General features: G+C 67.8%; 1 protein-coding gene across 3 annotated transcripts; it reads right to left on the reverse strand.

Annotated features, from left to right (window-relative positions):
* Positions 1 to 748: 748 nt before the first annotated feature.
* On the reverse strand, positions 749 to 16,167 carry SPPL2B (signal peptide peptidase like 2B). 3 transcript variants are annotated; one of them, XM_080830301.1, is made up of 15 exons: positions 16,043 to 16,167; positions 10,864 to 10,983; positions 10,065 to 10,247; positions 9,591 to 9,680; positions 8,897 to 9,036; positions 8,497 to 8,639; positions 8,149 to 8,245; positions 7,326 to 7,442; positions 6,141 to 6,222; positions 5,360 to 5,434; positions 5,217 to 5,279; positions 5,026 to 5,125; positions 4,749 to 4,826; positions 3,479 to 3,639; positions 749 to 2,452 (listed from the first exon to the last, which is right to left on the reverse strand). In XM_080830301.1, the coding sequence occupies exons 1-15, from the start codon at positions 16,103 to 16,105 to the stop codon at positions 2,207 to 2,209; spliced, it is 1,758 nt and encodes a 585-aa protein (XP_080686427.1). In that variant the 5' UTR covers positions 16,106 to 16,167; the 3' UTR covers positions 749 to 2,206. The 3 variants fall into 3 exon arrangements, with proteins under 3 accessions (XP_080686427.1, XP_080686428.1, XP_080686429.1); XM_080830302.1 differs by having other exon boundaries at positions 8,897 to 9,040; XM_080830303.1 differs by having other exon boundaries at positions 1,083 to 2,452; positions 3,445 to 3,639.
* Between the last annotated feature and the right edge of the window lie 64 nt (positions 16,168 to 16,231).

Below are 16,231 nucleotides of genomic sequence, written 5' to 3' on the forward strand. Positions count from 1 at the left end.
CGCCCCGGTCACGCAGAGCTGTGCCCCCCTCCACCCCCGCCACGGAGCAGGAACACGGTCTCCCCGGCACCGACTTGTGCCTCCCCACCTGTGAAAACAAGCCTGTAGGGCCCTCCCTGCCCAGGCATCGCTGAGCTCGCCGCCCGCCGCCAGTACAGGGTGAGCGGGGCCTGGGGGCGGCCTTCCCAGAGGCTCGCTAAGAAAGGGCCACCGCTTCCTGACTAGTTGAATGCTACCCAGGGGAGGCTGCTTCCTGACCAGGGAAACCATGTGAGACACAATGTGTCCGTGTCCAGCAGTGTCCTGGCCCCGGCCCCACCCATCTGCCATGGGCCGTGAGGCGTGGGCTAGAGCAGCAGGGCCGACTGGTTGTGGCAGTGTGACCGGGTGGCCTGGGAGACCCCAGCCACTGGCCAGCTTGGTCCCCAGGCCCACAACAGGCACTTCCCCTCCACGCATCCTGGATCATCATGGAGAGGCGAGGCATCGCCCGACACTGGGCCGACCGAGCTCCCTCCAGGCCCCCCAGCTCTCCAGTGCCGGCAATCAGGGCCCCAGCCCCACACGGCTGCCAGCCATGCCACAGCAGAGCTCAACCCTCTGCCCGGGCAAGCGGCGGGCTGCGTGGATGGGTGCCCACACCCCCGGGCAGCCGACCCTGCCGGCTCCGGCCACACCTGGGCCCACACCTGCCCCACACCACACTCCACCTGCCGCCAGGCCGCAGAAAAGCTGAGAGCCGGGTGGCAACTCTCAAAAGCTGTGTTTAATCGTAAGATTCAAACAGAAGCGAGGCAAAGACTGCACACAGAAACTTCCGGAACAAACATCCGCCTTCAAATCCCCCGACGTTTGTCAAACACAGAAAACGGAGATTCTGGGTCCTACACCGACGAGCGACACGGCTTAGAGGGATGTGCCAGTTGGGGTGGGGACCGTCCGCGCGGACCCTGCAGCCCGCTCTGGCCTCCCCATCAGGCAGCTCTCAGGGCCGGCAGGTCCAGCTGGTCTCCCTCCCGGGTCACCTGTCGTCTTAAGAGACACAGGGACAGGTGGAAAACGTCTTTTTTTTTTTTTTTTTTGAATCAACGTCATTTCTCCTTGGAGCAGCAGGGCTGGCAAAGGCTGTGTGTGAGTCTGTCTGGCGCTGGTATTTTTTGGAATGGATCATGGTTGACCCCACGCCTGCCATCTGCAACAGGGCAGCGGACAGACCGGGGACAGAGCTGGGACCGCGTGGCTGGGGGTCTGTGCCTTCACGTCACGTCGGTGCAAACAGCTTTCGGGCTCGAGTCTGGAGGCTGTATGGACGGGCGCATGCCATGGCGTGGGGGCCGCCGCCCCGCAGCCAGTCCTACGGCGGCATTTCCGTCGTGACGTTCGGAGAACCCTGTCAGTGAGGTAGAAGACAAAATGCCAATTCCAGAATATTCTCCACATTCCAGAAGCTCCCGGGTGGTTTAAATAGAAAGTGCGCTCGCCTGGCCGGTGTTGTTCCTAGAGGCCGGGCTGGGGTGGGGTTCAGAGCGTGCAGGTGCCGTGGGCAGGATGGGCGGCCCGGGTCCGTCTAAGCTGGAGGGACTGAGCCGAGCGGAGAGACGCAGCCCCGTGGACCGCGCGCCCGGGGCCCGGCTGCCCCGACGAGGCCCGGCCGAGACTCAGACCCAAGAGGCGACGCCACCTGAGTTCGACACGCCGTGGCCGTTTATTCACAGGCGGAGAAGCTGGAGCGCAGGGGCCCGGGCTGACGGAGGCAGGGTAGGGCCCACCGGGCGCCCCCGCCGACGCCGAGGTGCGTCCGACTCCGGCCGCCGGCACGATGGGGCTCTGCGGGCCAGAACCTGAGGGAGCGGCAGCGCGGGAAGCACCAGGTGTGGGCGGATCGGCAGCCGCGGCCCGAGCGCTTCCTGCTCTTGCCCAGGAAACGCCAGGCGGACAGGCAAGACCGTGGAGCTGGGTGCCGCTCCTGTCACGGTGACGTGACCTCGTGGGCCGGAGCGGGGGAGGGGCTCGCGGCAGCCACGGGAGCGGGGAGCAGGGCTGGAGAGGGTCCGGGGCACAGCTGGGCTCGGCTCGAGGAGGAGGAAGAGCGGGGGCGTCGGCCAGACCGGAGCACCAATTTGGGGTGGGGGGGCCGGGCAGGTCCAGTCTCGGGGTCCCTCGGCGTGGCAGGTAGCGACGAGGGCCCGAGAGTCTGTGCCACCTCCTAGGCCGAGGCGCCCACCAGGCTTGCGGGCTCGGGGGTGCAGCCCGCAGGGCTCACGGGTTCCTGTGGGTGCACCCCGGCCCCCGTCTCCCCGGGCGTGGACACCTCCGGGGGCTGCTCTGGGGACACGGGGCACTTGGCCAGTCCTTCGCCCGGAGGTGGCTGCGAGAGGCTGGTGTCGGAGTCCTTCCCGGGCTGTGGGCCAGCAGCGGAAGACGGCGCCCAGGGAGACGGAGGTAGGTCCTTCTGCAAGAGAAGAGGCCGTGTGAGGCCTGGGTGGTGCTGGAAGAGACCGGGGCAGCAGGGGCGGGCAGGCAGACCGGCCGGGGTCCCTGGAGGGTCTGGCTCCAGGCCCAGGAGCCACCTTCCCTCCAGACCACGTACGACCAGCAGCACTGGGACCCCAGGACGGCCACCCGACAGAAACCTTGACTCTGACATCTCTGGCTTGTTCCCCACCACCTGAACCTTCCAGAACTAGGCGCTCACTGGGCCTGAGACCCTTCGAGCACGGCGGGCAGTGAAGCCAGCATGCTTCCCCGAGGGTCCAGGGAAGGGCTAAAGGCCCCAGCATTGGGCTACGGCGTCTGGGTAATTAGTCGAGGTGCCCGGCAGCCCCCCTCCCTCCGCCATGTCTAGGCCAGGACGAGAGGAGTGTTTTGGCTTGCAGGACACGTGACACGGTAACTCAAGGCCGCGGGCCACGCTCGGGAGACACCGAGTGCCCTTCGGAGCTCCCGTCATGGAGGGGGACGCCCTGTGATTCACTGACAGGGCGGCAGGAGGAGGTCAGCTCCGCCCCGGGGACACGGGCACACGAGACCTCATGCTCTCACGTGGAAGGCACGGTGCTCCGGTAAGAGGGGCCTCCCGCCCTGAAACCAGCAGCAGCAAGACAAGTGCCATGGGCCCGCCGTGGGAGGCCAGGGCGGGGCCAGCGCCCACTCTGGAGAGGAGCCTCGGGCCCCCCAGAGCTCGGTGCTGCGTTCCTTATGGTGGAAGTGCCTGGAAACCAATGTCTGATCCAATGGCGTGTGACCACCCCTGGGACTGGCACTTCAGAGCAAGGGCCGTGTCCACAAGCCGCACCCAGAGGGACAGAGCCCCCAGGCTGACGGCAAAGCAAAGGCCTCTGGGAACGGGAAGCGCTGACCAAGGACACAGGCCGTGGGGCTCGGTCATCCAACTGGGAGGTTTTATGCAACTGTAAGTCTAGTTAGGGCTTATTGGGCTCTTACTGCTCGCGGACACTCAGAGCAAACTGGTATTCACCGCAAAGCCGCTGCCCGTCCAGAACGTGCCCAGCTCCCCGCGCCAGAGTGCCAAGGCGCAGCTTGTCACCAGCGTGCAGGGCACCAGGTAGAGGAGGGCGGGCTGGCCGCGCTGCATCAGGGCCAGGGCCATGAACGTCACCAGGAGCCCGATGCCGTAGGCTGTGGGGAGAGACGGGCGACGCGTTACCCCGGCGGGGGGCCCCACAGCCCAGCCCCTGCCTGTCGCGGGCACGTGGAGCAGGACAGACGGGAGCGCACGGGGCGGGCAGGAGACGGGCAAGAGCGACACCGCGGTGGTGGCGAGGCCCAGCTCTGGGCCGAGAGGCCGCCAGACAAAGGCCTGTGACTGCGCCTGAGAGTCCCGTTCCTGCGTCCTCAGTCAGAGATAACTGAACACAAGCAACGCGGGCACACGGTCAGAAGCCCCACGCGGTGCCAGGCGGACCGCGATGGCACAGCCGTGAGGCAGGCGGGGAGGCGGCACGGGGCACAGGGCCGGCTCTCCCACTGCACAGGGCACAGCGGCTCCTCGTCCTGACCGCGACCTGGGGGGGCTTCAGGAAGGAGTGACGAGGAAACAACCCTTTACGGCCTGGTCTTGGGCCCCTCGTCCTGCCCGTGGCTCTGGCCCGACCCTCGCCTGGCGCCCCGGGGCTCTGTTCATCACTTCCCCCGCATCCTAAAGCAGCGGCCCAACAGCAGCCGACCTCGGGGGAACAGCGGCGTCTGCTGCCCATCGTGGGGCGCAGGTCCAGCGACAAGGAGCCACGGACGCCGCCTGACGGACAGCGCTCTGACAACCACCGCCAGGACGCAAGGCCTGGGAGCAGGTTCAGGGACAGCGAGCGGACGAGCGGCCGTGCCCGCGGCTGCACGAGCCGGGCCAGGAAGGGGCAGATGGGGACAACCCCGAAGAGCGCCCGCAAGGTCAGCCTGGGTCATGCCAGGGCCTCCCTCACGGGGCTGTGCTCTGGCCCCGCGCACACGGCCTCCGCGCACGAGGAGGGGCCGCAGTGCCTCCCCCGGGGACGCGTGTGCACCGACGAGTGCTACCGGCGAGGCCTCCCGGAGGGATGACCGGAGGCGGGCAAGCCAACTGGTTTGGAAAATGTTAAGAGCAACCGGGGCTCCCCAGAAAAAGTCGCTTCCGCGTCAATGGCTTTGGTAACCGAAGAAACAAGAGGGAGACAAGAACAAGAAGATGTAACGAAGGAAACGCGGCCTCGAGAGTTGTGGGGATGTGAGAAGCCGGGCGCAAAGGCACTTACCCACGGTGCAGGCCACGAAGTAGACCCGGGACGACTGCACCTGGATGTCGAACCTGTGGCAGTACGCCACGAGCAGCCCTGCGGGGACAAGGCGTGTGGGCCCCCGCCACGAGTGCAGCCACGAGCCGCATCCGTGCCATGTCCACCTGCCACGTGCAGCACGGGAGCCCAAGGGGCCACCGGCCCCCGCCCAGTCCTCACCGTCCACACCTGCCCCCGCCTGCCCATGGCCTGACACTCCCAAGGACGCCCACCCCGGCGTGGCGCGCCCCAGTACCTGGCACCAGGATGTCCCCGAAGCCCAGCAGGGAGAAGGGCCGGTCACACAGGGCCAGCGGCGAGGCGTTCAGTCTGGGCACCTTCAGGACCATGGGGAGCTAGGGGGGCGAGGAGGCGGCCGTCTCCAGGACCCGCCCAAGCCCACCACTCTCCTCCAGGCAGCGCCTCGGCCGCGGGCCCGCTACATACCTTCTCGTGGGTGGCCGAGTCCGAGGGCCCGGTCGCCACCTCCACCATGATGCTGTTCCCGCTCTAACAAAGAGGGGCCCGCGTCAGAGGGGGGGAGCGCGGGGACGGGGACGCGGCAGCAGGGCTCAGGCAGGGGCGCCCACCTTGGTCAGGAAGGGCGTGATGAACACGAAGAAGACGTCATAGACGAACAGCACCAGCAGCAGCAGCGTGCAGGCCTGGGGGGCGACGTCCTGATGGGCGCGCAGCGTGGCCGCAGGCGCGCAGACCCCCGGGACGCGGCCCCCCACCCCCCCCACGAGGCTCAGATGCGCCCACTGGGACAAAGCCGCGAGGGGACAGTCTGAGCAAACCCAGGCCTGTCCCCGGCACCACGAGGTCAGGCTAGCGAGGTTCCTGAGGGACGGAAAAGCCGGGAGGCCTGAGGCTCAAGGGACGCGCTGTGTGATTGGTCACTGAGGGGGTGGGGTGCCGAGCCCTCCTCACGGCGTGCCACGTGCTCCCGCTCGGGGATGACAGCCCGGGGCCCCCGTCCAGGGCCGCCGACCACGCTCGCTTGCCCGTGTGTGCGCCTCAGCCTGGAGCAAGCTCCCCCCGGCACAGCGGCCGCTCCCGGAGGAGCCCCGGCCTGCAGCCCCGCCCGGGGCAGGGTTCCGGGGGTCCTCACGGCTCTGTGGTCGCTGCCGTGGCTGTCACACTAGGAGGCGGGTCTGCGGCGGATCCCTGAGCCCTGTCACCGGGGAGGCGGCAGGAGGGACCGAGGCCCGAAGACCACGCTGCCCACGGAGGGCCACGGACGCCCGAGCACAGGCGGGTGAGGGCAGGCCTGGGGCCGCTCGAGGTACGCGGTGGGCACGGAGGCTCTCGGGACACCGCTGCCCACCCACGCCCTCCCCAGCGGCCCCACGTCCCCGCGGCTCTCACCTTAAAAGTGGGGAGGCGGATGGTTTTCAACATGTAGAGGCAGAAGGCGACGCCCAGCGCATCCTGAAGGATCCAGGCCCACCTGGAAGGCGGAGCGGCGGTCACCGCTGGGGCAGGGGCTATGCGGGAGGCGCGACCCGCCCGTCGCTCCTCCCTCAGCTGCTGAGGCGGCGAGTTTCCCGAGCTGTCCGTGCCCAGCCGGCCCATCACGCTGCGACAACTCGGCTGCCGGCCCCGGGGGGACGGGCAGGGCCGCGGGCTGTGCTGGGCATGGGTGGGGAGTGGCCCTCTGACACCACACTCGCCCTGGGGTCTGTCCCTCTCTGGGGACAGCGTCCACACTCACATCAGGGGCGGGCACAGGGATAGTGCAGCAACTCGAATCTCTCTTCAAAAATACTCTTCCCACAACTTAGAAAAGTCAAACTCTCGCCCAGCCAGGTTCCACACCAGCCTCTCGGCCTGGGAGACGGGGGCTCAGGGACTGGGAGGCGGAGGGGACACAGAGATGCACGTGTGACCCCAGCACCAACAGGGACCTGCCGCCACGGGGCCCCGCCGGCCACGTGCTGGCTCGCCCCCACTGCCCCATCTGTGCGGAGGTCGTCATGGAGCCGGACGGAAGCCTCTCCCGGCTGGGGCGACCAGGGCAGCCGCGAAGAACAAAGAGAAGGTTCGCCGGCGGCCAGTGCGCGCCCAGACGCGGTGGCAACAGGGCCCGTTCTGACTTTCTAGAACGAAGCAAGTCTTCTGGCTTCGATCTAACTGTGAGAGCTTGTGTTCTCTCTGTGTACAAAGGACTCAAAATATTTTCACGTTTTCCTTCTGCCAACTGCATCTGTCACGGCTCCAAGCGGCAGCGCCGCCAAGAGCGGTTAACCGCCTCACAGAGCTCAGAGCAGCGCCAGACGGTGTCGGAGGGAGCGGGGAGGGGGGCCCGCAGGCTCCAGGCCTCCCTACACCCCCCAGCGCCCTGGAGAACACGCGCTCGGGGCGCCCGGGGCCAGGAGGGCTGGCAGCATCTCGGACCCAGATCCCAATCGCTGTCATTCCCGCGGCAGCAGGACAGACGCAGCGACACCGGATGCGGCCGCCACACTGGCTGCCACACGGCCCACGCTCGCGGCTCGGGGAGGCGAGACCCAGGGGCGTCTGAGGACAGGCGGCAGAGGGGGTGGCACTCACTGGTCCTCGTTCCGGAAGACTCCCCACACCACGCTCACGGCCAGGCAGAGCAGCGCCAGGAGCAGCAAGCTGACCGGAGGACGCTTGTGGAAGTAGGGCAGGCTGTTGTCGGGGACCCTGGGGGCGGGCGGGCCGTCAAGGGCAGCTGGCTCCTCGCCGCCGCCCAGCACCCGGGGGGTCAGCTCACCCCCGCCTCACCCCCTCGTCCACTGCACGCTCCCTACGAACATCCCTCTTCACGCCTCATGGCAGCGCCAGGAGGGAGGTCCCCAAGGGTAGAGCAGAACGCAGCAGGGTAGGAGACAGACCTCCGCCCGCGCCCTGCCCCCCAGGAGCCCACGGCCCCACCGCTGCAGGCCCCCGACCTCTGACCTTGGGACGGCAGCCCGGAAAGGCCTCTCCCCACAAGCGGAGCTTTCTGAGCACCTTTTGGCAACGGGCCACTGGGCCCATCAGAACCAGACCAGACCCCCTTCCAGGTCCGGGGCAGCAGCGCTTGCGCCCCTGTGGTCCTGCCCTGCCTGGGACCAACACGCACCCACGCTGTCCCCACAGGGCCTGAGCGGCAACGGGGTGGCGGGGAGGGGGAGGCCGGAGAACTCCCCCCTTCCCCACTCTGCCCTGCTCGGAGGCCAGGAGCCCCAGCCAGCACGGGCTGGGCGCGGGATGCCTGCCCACGGCCACGGGGGAGGGAGGGGATCCTCGGCACCGTCCAAGTAGGGCTCGGAGCTCCACGGGCCAGGAGGCGGGAGTCCAACGGGGCCAGGCCCAGGCACCGGGGCGGGGGGCGCAGGGCCCGGCGGGGGGCGCCCCCGGGGCGTACCTGCACCTGCCGAAGGGCAGCCTCTGGACCAGCGGCGACAGACAGCTGTAGAGGCCGGTGGAGGAGGACAGGCAGAAGATCCCGATGATCACATAGACTGCGGGTGGGGCAGCCAGTGAGGGGCAGGGCTGCCCGGGGCCCCCACCCCACCCCCACCCGCAGGAAGGGCCCCGCGGGGCCGTAAATTCACAGGGTGAATGCGAGGCACAGCTCCTGGCCCCAAGGCCCCCTCCTTGAGGCTGGCGATGGTGGGCTCCATCCACCCCACAACCAAGCAGCGGGGCTCCTCCAGGTGGGCTGGGGACCTGGGCCTCGGTCTCCCCGGGGCACCGGGGGGCGGGGGCGCACCGAGCTGGTCGTAGAAGTAATACAGCAGCACCAGCATGGAGCAGCACATGACCACGAAGACACAGATCATGACAGGGGTCACGTCCACAGCCTCGTCCTCCTGCTTCTCGGGCCCGTCATCCCGCTTGTGTTTCATGTATCTTCTGGGGGAGGCACAGACGTGTCCGGGGGACGCCCTCCAGCTGGCACAGCGCCCAGATGCCGAGGGGCTCCCTCTCCACGCCCACCGTGTGTCCCTGCCGTGCCCTCCACGGGGGCGCCACACTGGTGCCAGGGACCTCGGGAGCCACGCTGTGACAGCCACTTTGATGGCGAGTGACGGGATCCCCTCGTGCGGCGCTGGGACCACCCACAGACCCGTCAAGCGCGGGCCTCGTCACTGGCCTCCCCGGGCACTCACTTCTTCACGTCCCGGCTCCCAGCCCAGTAGCCCCCAAGGGCCACGGTGCCCACGGCCATGACGAAGATGATGACCATGTTGTAGTCCAGCATGGGCTCGTTGGGGGCGTACAGCGCTGCCCTCACCGCTCGGCCGAAGCTCTGCCTCAGAGAATGCACCGGAGCTCAAGGCTGGGGCCACCGTCCCTGTCCCCTCACCCACCCCAGGGGCCCTGTCCCGGAGGGCCCCGAGCCCCATGCCTTCACCCACCACTCCCACCCAAAAAAAATCAACTCTGGCGGCACAAGCTTCCCACGAGGTCAGGGGAAGGGGCCCGTGCGCGTGTGGGGACACGAGCCCTGAACCGGGACATGCGTGTGCGCAGGAGGGGCACGTCGCGTGGGGAGCGTCTAGCAGGCTTTGGGGCGGGGCGGGGGGACATGCAGACGCGTCCACAAACACGGAACATTCCTGTTCTTGTGCCTGGAAGCTCGCCAGTTCTTGAAGGCACCCCGCAAACCGCGGGGGAACACGGGCCCCTGGTCAGACGGGGCCGCGCGGGGGCAGGGTGGCCTGGGGCCCGGGCGCTCTGACCTCGGGGGGGTTCTCCATTCCTGCCCTCTCCCGGGAGCTGGTGATGGGTGCGGCGTGAACCACCCACCCACCAGGCGCGCATGTGCCCGACCAGGCGCGGACGGGAGACAGGAGACCCTACCTTGAAGATGTCCAGCATGTCTTTGTGGCTGAGCAGCGCCACGGGAATGCCAATCTCGTCATACTGTGTCTTGTTGCCTCCTGGGGGGACCTGGGGGCCAAGGTGGGGGATGCGGCAGGGACAGGACGGCTGACCAAGGCCCCCCGGGGCAAGGCAGGCCGCCCCCAACCGCGGGGTGCGCAGAGCCCGCCCTCTTGGAGGCTGCAGAGGCGAACTGTGTGTGTGTGTGTGTGTGTGTCTGTCTGTCTGTCTGTTTCTCTGTCCCTCCCTGTGGGAGAAGCTCTGGCTTCACTTTCGGGCCTCGGGGTCAAGTCGCTTAGGTGCCACCCTACCCTGGGATGCCACCCGCCCTCAGAGGGCACCCCCACGCTCTGCCCTGAGGCCTTGTAGGACAGCCCTACAGGACCCCAGGGCCGCTCTGGGCCGCGCCCCTCCAAGACGCCGTGCGGTGTCCGGCACAGCCCGGGGCCCTACCAGCGCCTCCTTGCTGACGATGAGCAGCCCGCGCGCCCCGCCACCCTGCGCCAGCCGCACTTTCTCGTAGAAGGTGCAGTTGCCGCGCGCCACCAGCGGGATCTGGTTGCTGAAGCCCCTGGCGGGGACGTCGGGCGGGGAGCAGAGCACGGAGGCCGTCCAGTCCCGCAGCTGCAGGAGAGACTGGGGGGGAGGGGCGTTTACACCAGCCGATCCAGGAATGGGGGGGTGGGGGGATGCACACACACGTGCCCGCCCACACATTCACACGCCCACACGCCCACACGCACTCACCCGCACGAGCGCATACGTACACACACCCGAGCGCGAGGCAAACGGGAGGGACGGGGTGAGTGCTCAGGGGACACCGTAGCAAACCGTCCGCGCCTGCCTGGCAGGTGGGAGCGGCGGCCTCGGGCTGAGAACCACGCACCCACGGCAGGGCTGCCGGTCCCGCCCTCACTGCTCTAGGGACCCCTCTGCCAGCCGGCCCCCCGCCAGCGTGTGGGGACGTGGCCAGTGCCCCTAGTGGATATCTTTTGTTCCTGGCCAAGGGCACTGACGCCCAGAGAGGTTATGGGGCCGCTCTGGGGCCACCTGAGACCCCAACAGCCCCGGGAGTGTGCCCAGACCCCCGCCACGGGTTTCACAGCTGAGGCCCTTCCTCTGTCCTCCTGCAGGACAGACCCGACCCCAAGTCCAGCGGGGGCGTCCCACAGCACCTCCAGGCCTGCCAGGCCCACCGGGAAAGACCCCGGCGGGAAGACCATCGTGAGGAAGGGCCTCAGTGGGCACTCACCGCTTTGCCAAGGTCATGTGGCAGGTGGGCCCACTGTGGGTTGTAGAGTATGCAGTAGTCTTTGCCTCTGGGACCCCCCGTCTCGGAGACCACGTGCACCATGCCGTACTCACAGGCCACCTGGGGCGACAAGGCAGGGGTCAGAGTGCTTGGCAGAAGCAGCAGGGTCTGAGCCAGGCAAGGACAGCCCCCACCCAGGGCTCGGGCTGGTTTCCTCCCTCCTACAGGACAGACAGGCACCACCAGACGTCTGATGCTGGAGAAAACAAGGCGGGGCGGCGAGGGTGGGGACGAGTGTCCCCGGGGACACCTGGGTCTGACGGTGGCCCTGTCGGTCGTCTCCCTGTGGCTGCTGCGGAAGGGACAGCACCACCCCACAGGGCCTCGCACGGGATCGATGGGACAGGAAGACGGCAAACCCCGTGCCTCGGTCACAACGGGGACACGCGGGCCCGCAGACCCATCCCCAGGCCCTGGGCGGCGGCTCGAGGCCGGGAGACAGGGCAAGGCCTAGAGGAGCTTCCAGCACACCCGCAGGCGGCGGGAGGGGGGCACCCCTCACCCGCAGGCTCCTGGACGACCTATCTACTGGCCACTGACTGGGAAGGCCAGCCAGCTCCGGCCCTCGTCCCACACCTTACTTTCCAGGGGGACCTCGCAGCCTCGGTCCCATGACTGGCCCCTGCCAGGCACAGGCCAGCAGAAGCCCGGTCGGGACTGGCCGCCCCACTCGGAGGCACGGCAGGAAGCAGGCGGTCTGCAGGCCGGCCGCCCTGGGGCTGGGAGCTGTGAGACTCTGCAGCCCAGGAGAGCCATGCAGACACCCACGGGGCATGGCCGGCTCTCCACGCAGGCCCGGAGCCAGCAGAGCCTGTCTCCCCACCCTGCCCCAGCTTCCCAGAAGGAGGAAGAGGAGCCGGCTAGCGCCACGGTCCTCCTTCCAAGCCCACGGGACAGCTGGCTGCTCGGAGAGGGCCGCGCCAGAGGGTCCTGACGACCCGGCAAGCAAGGCGTGGGGCACAACCCGGAGTCCTCGGACACCAGACACCCCTCGAGGACAGCAGCGTGGCGGGGGGCCTAAACCAGAGGGGCTGACGCTCCTTTTTTCAGTCGAACACCAGCTTACTTACTCTCCATGAAAAACCGCAATTTCGTAAAGGTGTCCCCACTTCCTGCCCACCCACATCCCCTGCCCGGAGCACCGCAGCCCTCCCCGGATTGCCGCCCGGCCGGCTGGCGGGCCGGCGCACAGGGGCCCTCTCCCACCTCCTCCCTGCGCTCTGGCCGGGGCACAGAGCCCCCCACAAGCACAGTCTCTGTCTCTTGGGAGCACTTCGTCAGCAGAGACTCACACAGCACTCGGGGCCCGGGTCTCGGTGGCTCTGCCCCAGGCGGGCTCACCCCGAGTGCGAGCAGGTCCCAGAGGCGTGCTGAGGGAGAAGGGGTCTTAGGAGAGAAGCCCGGTGCTAGAAGCCGAGGGGCTCAGTCCGGCCACCGCACCCCGGGGGGCCCCGCACGCCTGGCCCAGAAGCCTGCTCTGGGCACCTCGGGCTCCCGGGGCCCACGCTTCTGGAGCTTGTGCTCCCTGAAGGCTGCGATCACCCAAGACGGAGATGGAAAACTCCCTCCTTGGACCCCCAAGAATGTGCCAAGGAGTCAAACACCTAGAGCCGCTCGTCTGGACGCGGACACGTGATAGGGTCTGGCCGACACCGCAAGCCACACGCCCCGCCGTCGGGGCAGAGTGCGCGGCGGACCGGGCCGCAGGTCCCGCGGGATCACGGCTCCCGACACCAGGCCTGGGCCACCGACCGGATTCCGCTCAGCCAGACCCACGGTGGAAGCCCAGCGAGGCCCCGGCCGCTCCAGGGCCTTCTCACCCCGGCCCTGGTTACGCTGAGCTGATGGCAGCGTGGAGACCCGGGGGGTCCCGGGAGGGACCCCGACCACCGGCTCTTCCAGCGGGCACCTCTGACCTGACCCCACTGCCTGCTGCCTCGTGCACTGCTGGGGGTGTGCGGAGAGGCCGTGCTGAGGGGATGCTGAGCTCCACGAACCCAGGCTCGTGAGGGGAGGAGCTGGGGGCTGCCTGAGGCCAACCAGGGGTCTCAGAGCACCTCGGAAGGCCGCACCCTTCCCTCATCTGCCCTGGCCAACCTCCGCGCACCTCTCGTGGCCCCTCATTCCCTCCACTGGAGGCAGAATTAGGAGCCCTCCCTTCCACTCTCCCCAGCAGACCACACCCACCAAGGGCACCTGTCCACCCGGCCGTAAGTGCTCTACCTGTCTGTACATGGCTTCCAGAGGGTCACCCCAGGCTCAGAACTGCCGGCTCAGAACCATGGGCCAGTGTGGGGAACAGAGGATCCCCCGACCCCCCGGCCTCCTGCAGCCCTCCTTCTGCACTTCTAAATGAAGTTTTATTGGAGCACAACTGCCCCATTCCCGTATGCAGGGCCTCTGGCTGCTCTCCGTGACCCCGGCAGAGCTGCGAGGTTGCGCCTGAGACCCCGTGGCCCACGAAGCCAGAAACAGTCACTGTCTGGCCCTTTTCAGGACACGTCTGCTGACCCCTGTTCTGTGGGATCTAGACTGTGGGGAAAAGTGTTGTTTGTGTAAAATGGGGACGCACAGAAGCTGCTTCTCTTTACAAAGGTCATTTGCAAGCACAGAAGCGCACCTCACGGACCTTGCTCCCCACAACCCGCACGGCCGGCTGTCCATTAGGAAATGAGCCCGCGCGTAAGTTAGATGCCCGCGTACAGAGTGAGAGGATCCAGACGGTCTCCGGAAGGACCCATCCCAATCCGGAGAGCCGGAAATCGCTGGGACTACCAGACAGACCACCTTCCGACACATCAGTCTCTAAGCGGGTTCGGGAGCTTCTAGGGAAACCACGCTTCGGGGAGACCATGAAGGCATCTGCAGGCGTCTGAGAAAAACTCATGAGTCCAGCCTGGAAGCAGTCATGCTTCTAAGACTCAGTCAGTTCTAGAACAGGGTGGGGACATAAGAGCCCAGGAAGCGCGGAAAGAGACGCTGAGGCAGAGGAGGAGCGGGGACAGGTGGAGGAGTGGGGGGGGGGGGTTGCGGGTGGTAGAGGGGACAGGTGCAGGAGGGGCAGAGGGGAGGAAAGGGGTGGCGAGAGCACTAACCTGACTTCAGATCTGCTGAGTAGCAGACCCCACTACCATCCTTATGTGCACATCTTGTAGCCACTGGGGGACACACGTCTATCTGGGGACTCCCTCACCCAGGGTTACAAAATGGTAGCAGATGAATTCGGGGCTGCCCACAAGCAGCGTCCCAGCCGGTGGAAAGCGGGCCTTATCCTCAGGCGCCAGGACCCAAACTTCCACAAAGAACCACACCCACCCACCAGAGTGCCATCTGTCCTATCCCGGGGCAGACAGACAGACAGACCCGGGCTCTGCGCCCGTAACAACCAGCACAATGCTCTCATCACACGCTCCGACACCGTCCTCTGCTCGCACACAGGACAAAGTCCAAAACCCTCAGCCTGCCCAGGAGCACCACGAGCCTTCACCACCTGCCGGGGACCTGCCCAGGGAGGCCACCGCTGGGCCTGCCCTTCACCCTCGGCCTGGGAGCCACTCCTGCTGCCGCTCCCCCGTGCCCTTCAGCTGAAGGGGCAACCCCAGCTCCCTTCAAGGGCACCTGAGGGCCTCCTCTGGGGTGTCATCTTTCTCGGGGTGTGAGCATGTTACCAACCAGGGTGGACTCCTCACCTGCTCAAAATGAGTCGTCAGCTCTCACACCTTCACCCCTGTTCCAGCCGCTCAGCCCCGCGGCCTCTCCCTCTGCCTTCGAGACCTGGCAAACTCCTGTTCATCCTTCAGAACACCCCTCAGGGGTCCCTGCTTCCACAAAGCCTCCCCAAGCAAACCGGGTCACTCCCTCCGTGGGGCCCCCATTGCCCTGTGTCCACCGCTCATCCGGCTCCCATTCAAAATGTCCCTGCCCCCGACTGACTTAGACTGCTGAGGAAAGTGAGGGAGCAGCGCCGGGGCAGGGACGGGGGCTCAGCCCAGAGCTGGGGAGGGGGCAGCCCAGAGAGCTTCTCGGGGCTGGGGAAAGGGAAGAACAACTCAGCTGAGACCAGAAGCACGACCAGGGGCATTCCAGGGACACGGGGAAGACCAGAGAGCAGAGTGCCCTCAGCGAACTAGGAAAGGACGGGAAGTTTCCCAGGCAGCCAAAGCTCAGAGGCCTCCCACACGCGCTGGCCCCCTCGGGAAGGCTCTCTTCTGGACGCAGGACCTGACACACTTTCAAAGACCTCGCTCCTGCTGGGTCTAGTCTGGGAGGGGACTAGGGATGCGGGAGAGCACCGGCCACCTGAGGCCACCGTGGAGGGGCGGTGGGCTGGGGCGCACCGGTCAAGGGGAATGGCTGCGCTCGCAGGGCGGTTAGGGACACCGCGCCCTGAGCTGCCTGACCCAGGGAGAGCGGGTGAGGACTTGCGCTCACGATGACGTCCATCAGCCGGCGGGCGGCAAGACCCCGCCAGCCAGAGACCCTTAACTTTAAGTGCCCGAGAAGGAGCACATACAGCACCCCGCGTGCACCACCGGGCCGCGTCCTCACTGCACTCTTCTCCTCCTGCCGCAGGTGAGCAACTGACGCCCAAAGGGAGGACCTCCCTTGCCCAAGGTCACCGGACGGAGTCCGGGGCGGCGACGCGACCCCACTTCCAGGGAGGGTCTCCTGGCCGCTCCCCGACAGGGCCAGGCACCGCGCGCCGAGCTTACCGCAACCACGCGGACCCGCGCGAACATCGCGCGAAAGGGGAAACTGAGGCTCGGAGACTGGCAGCCGCCCGGCCAAGGCCACGCAGCTAGGCAGGGGCGTCCCCGGCGGCGGCTGGACACCTCGAAACGGAGCGGGGCCTGGGGAGGTAGGGGGACTCCCAAACTCCGGACCCAGACGCGCTGAGGGACGCTGCAGCTGGGGAGGGCTCCGAGGCGGGGGAGAGAGCGCGGCCGGGGACAGGCCCGCAAGGTCACGGCCCGGCTCCCGGACCGCGGGCCACTCGCGAGGGGGGCGCGCAAACCCGAGGCCGACCCCCAGGCCAGGTCGGGCGGGGCCCGCGCGCGGCCCGGGGCACAGGGGCCGGGTGTCACAGCCGGCGGGGCCGGCGGGGCCGGCGCAGCCTCACCTGGGCCACGAGGAGGAGGAAGGCCGCCGCGAGCCGCGCCAGCACCGCCGCCGCCGCCGCCATGTCGGCCGGTTCCAGCCGCAGGCGTCGCCAGATGTTTCCCAGCAACGCCCCGGTGCGCTCGGCACGCCTGCGCCGTCTGTGCTCCGCGCCTGCGCGCGGGGACAGGGTCAAAGGGCGCGCGGCGGC

The sequence above is a fragment of the Martes martes genome, assembly GCF_963455335.1.
Source record: "Martes martes genome assembly, chromosome: 1".
Lineage (NCBI taxonomy): Eukaryota > Metazoa > Chordata > Mammalia > Carnivora > Mustelidae > Martes > Martes martes.

Bases quoted from the DNA above. Each gene is read 5' to 3' on its own strand.
- SPPL2B (XM_080830301.1), bottom strand. From the start codon at position 16,105: ATGGCGGCGGCGGCGGCGGTGCTGGCGCGGCTCGCGGCGGCCTTCCTC. The intron at 6,223-7,325 runs GTGAGTGCCACC...TCCGCCTTCCAG, and splicing joins GTCTTCCGGAACGAGGACCA to GTGGGCCTGGATCCTTCAGG. The intron at 5,435-6,140 runs GTGAGAGCCGCG...GTCGCCCCCCAG, and splicing joins TCCGCCTCCCCACTTTTAAG to GCCTGCACGCTGCTGCTGCT.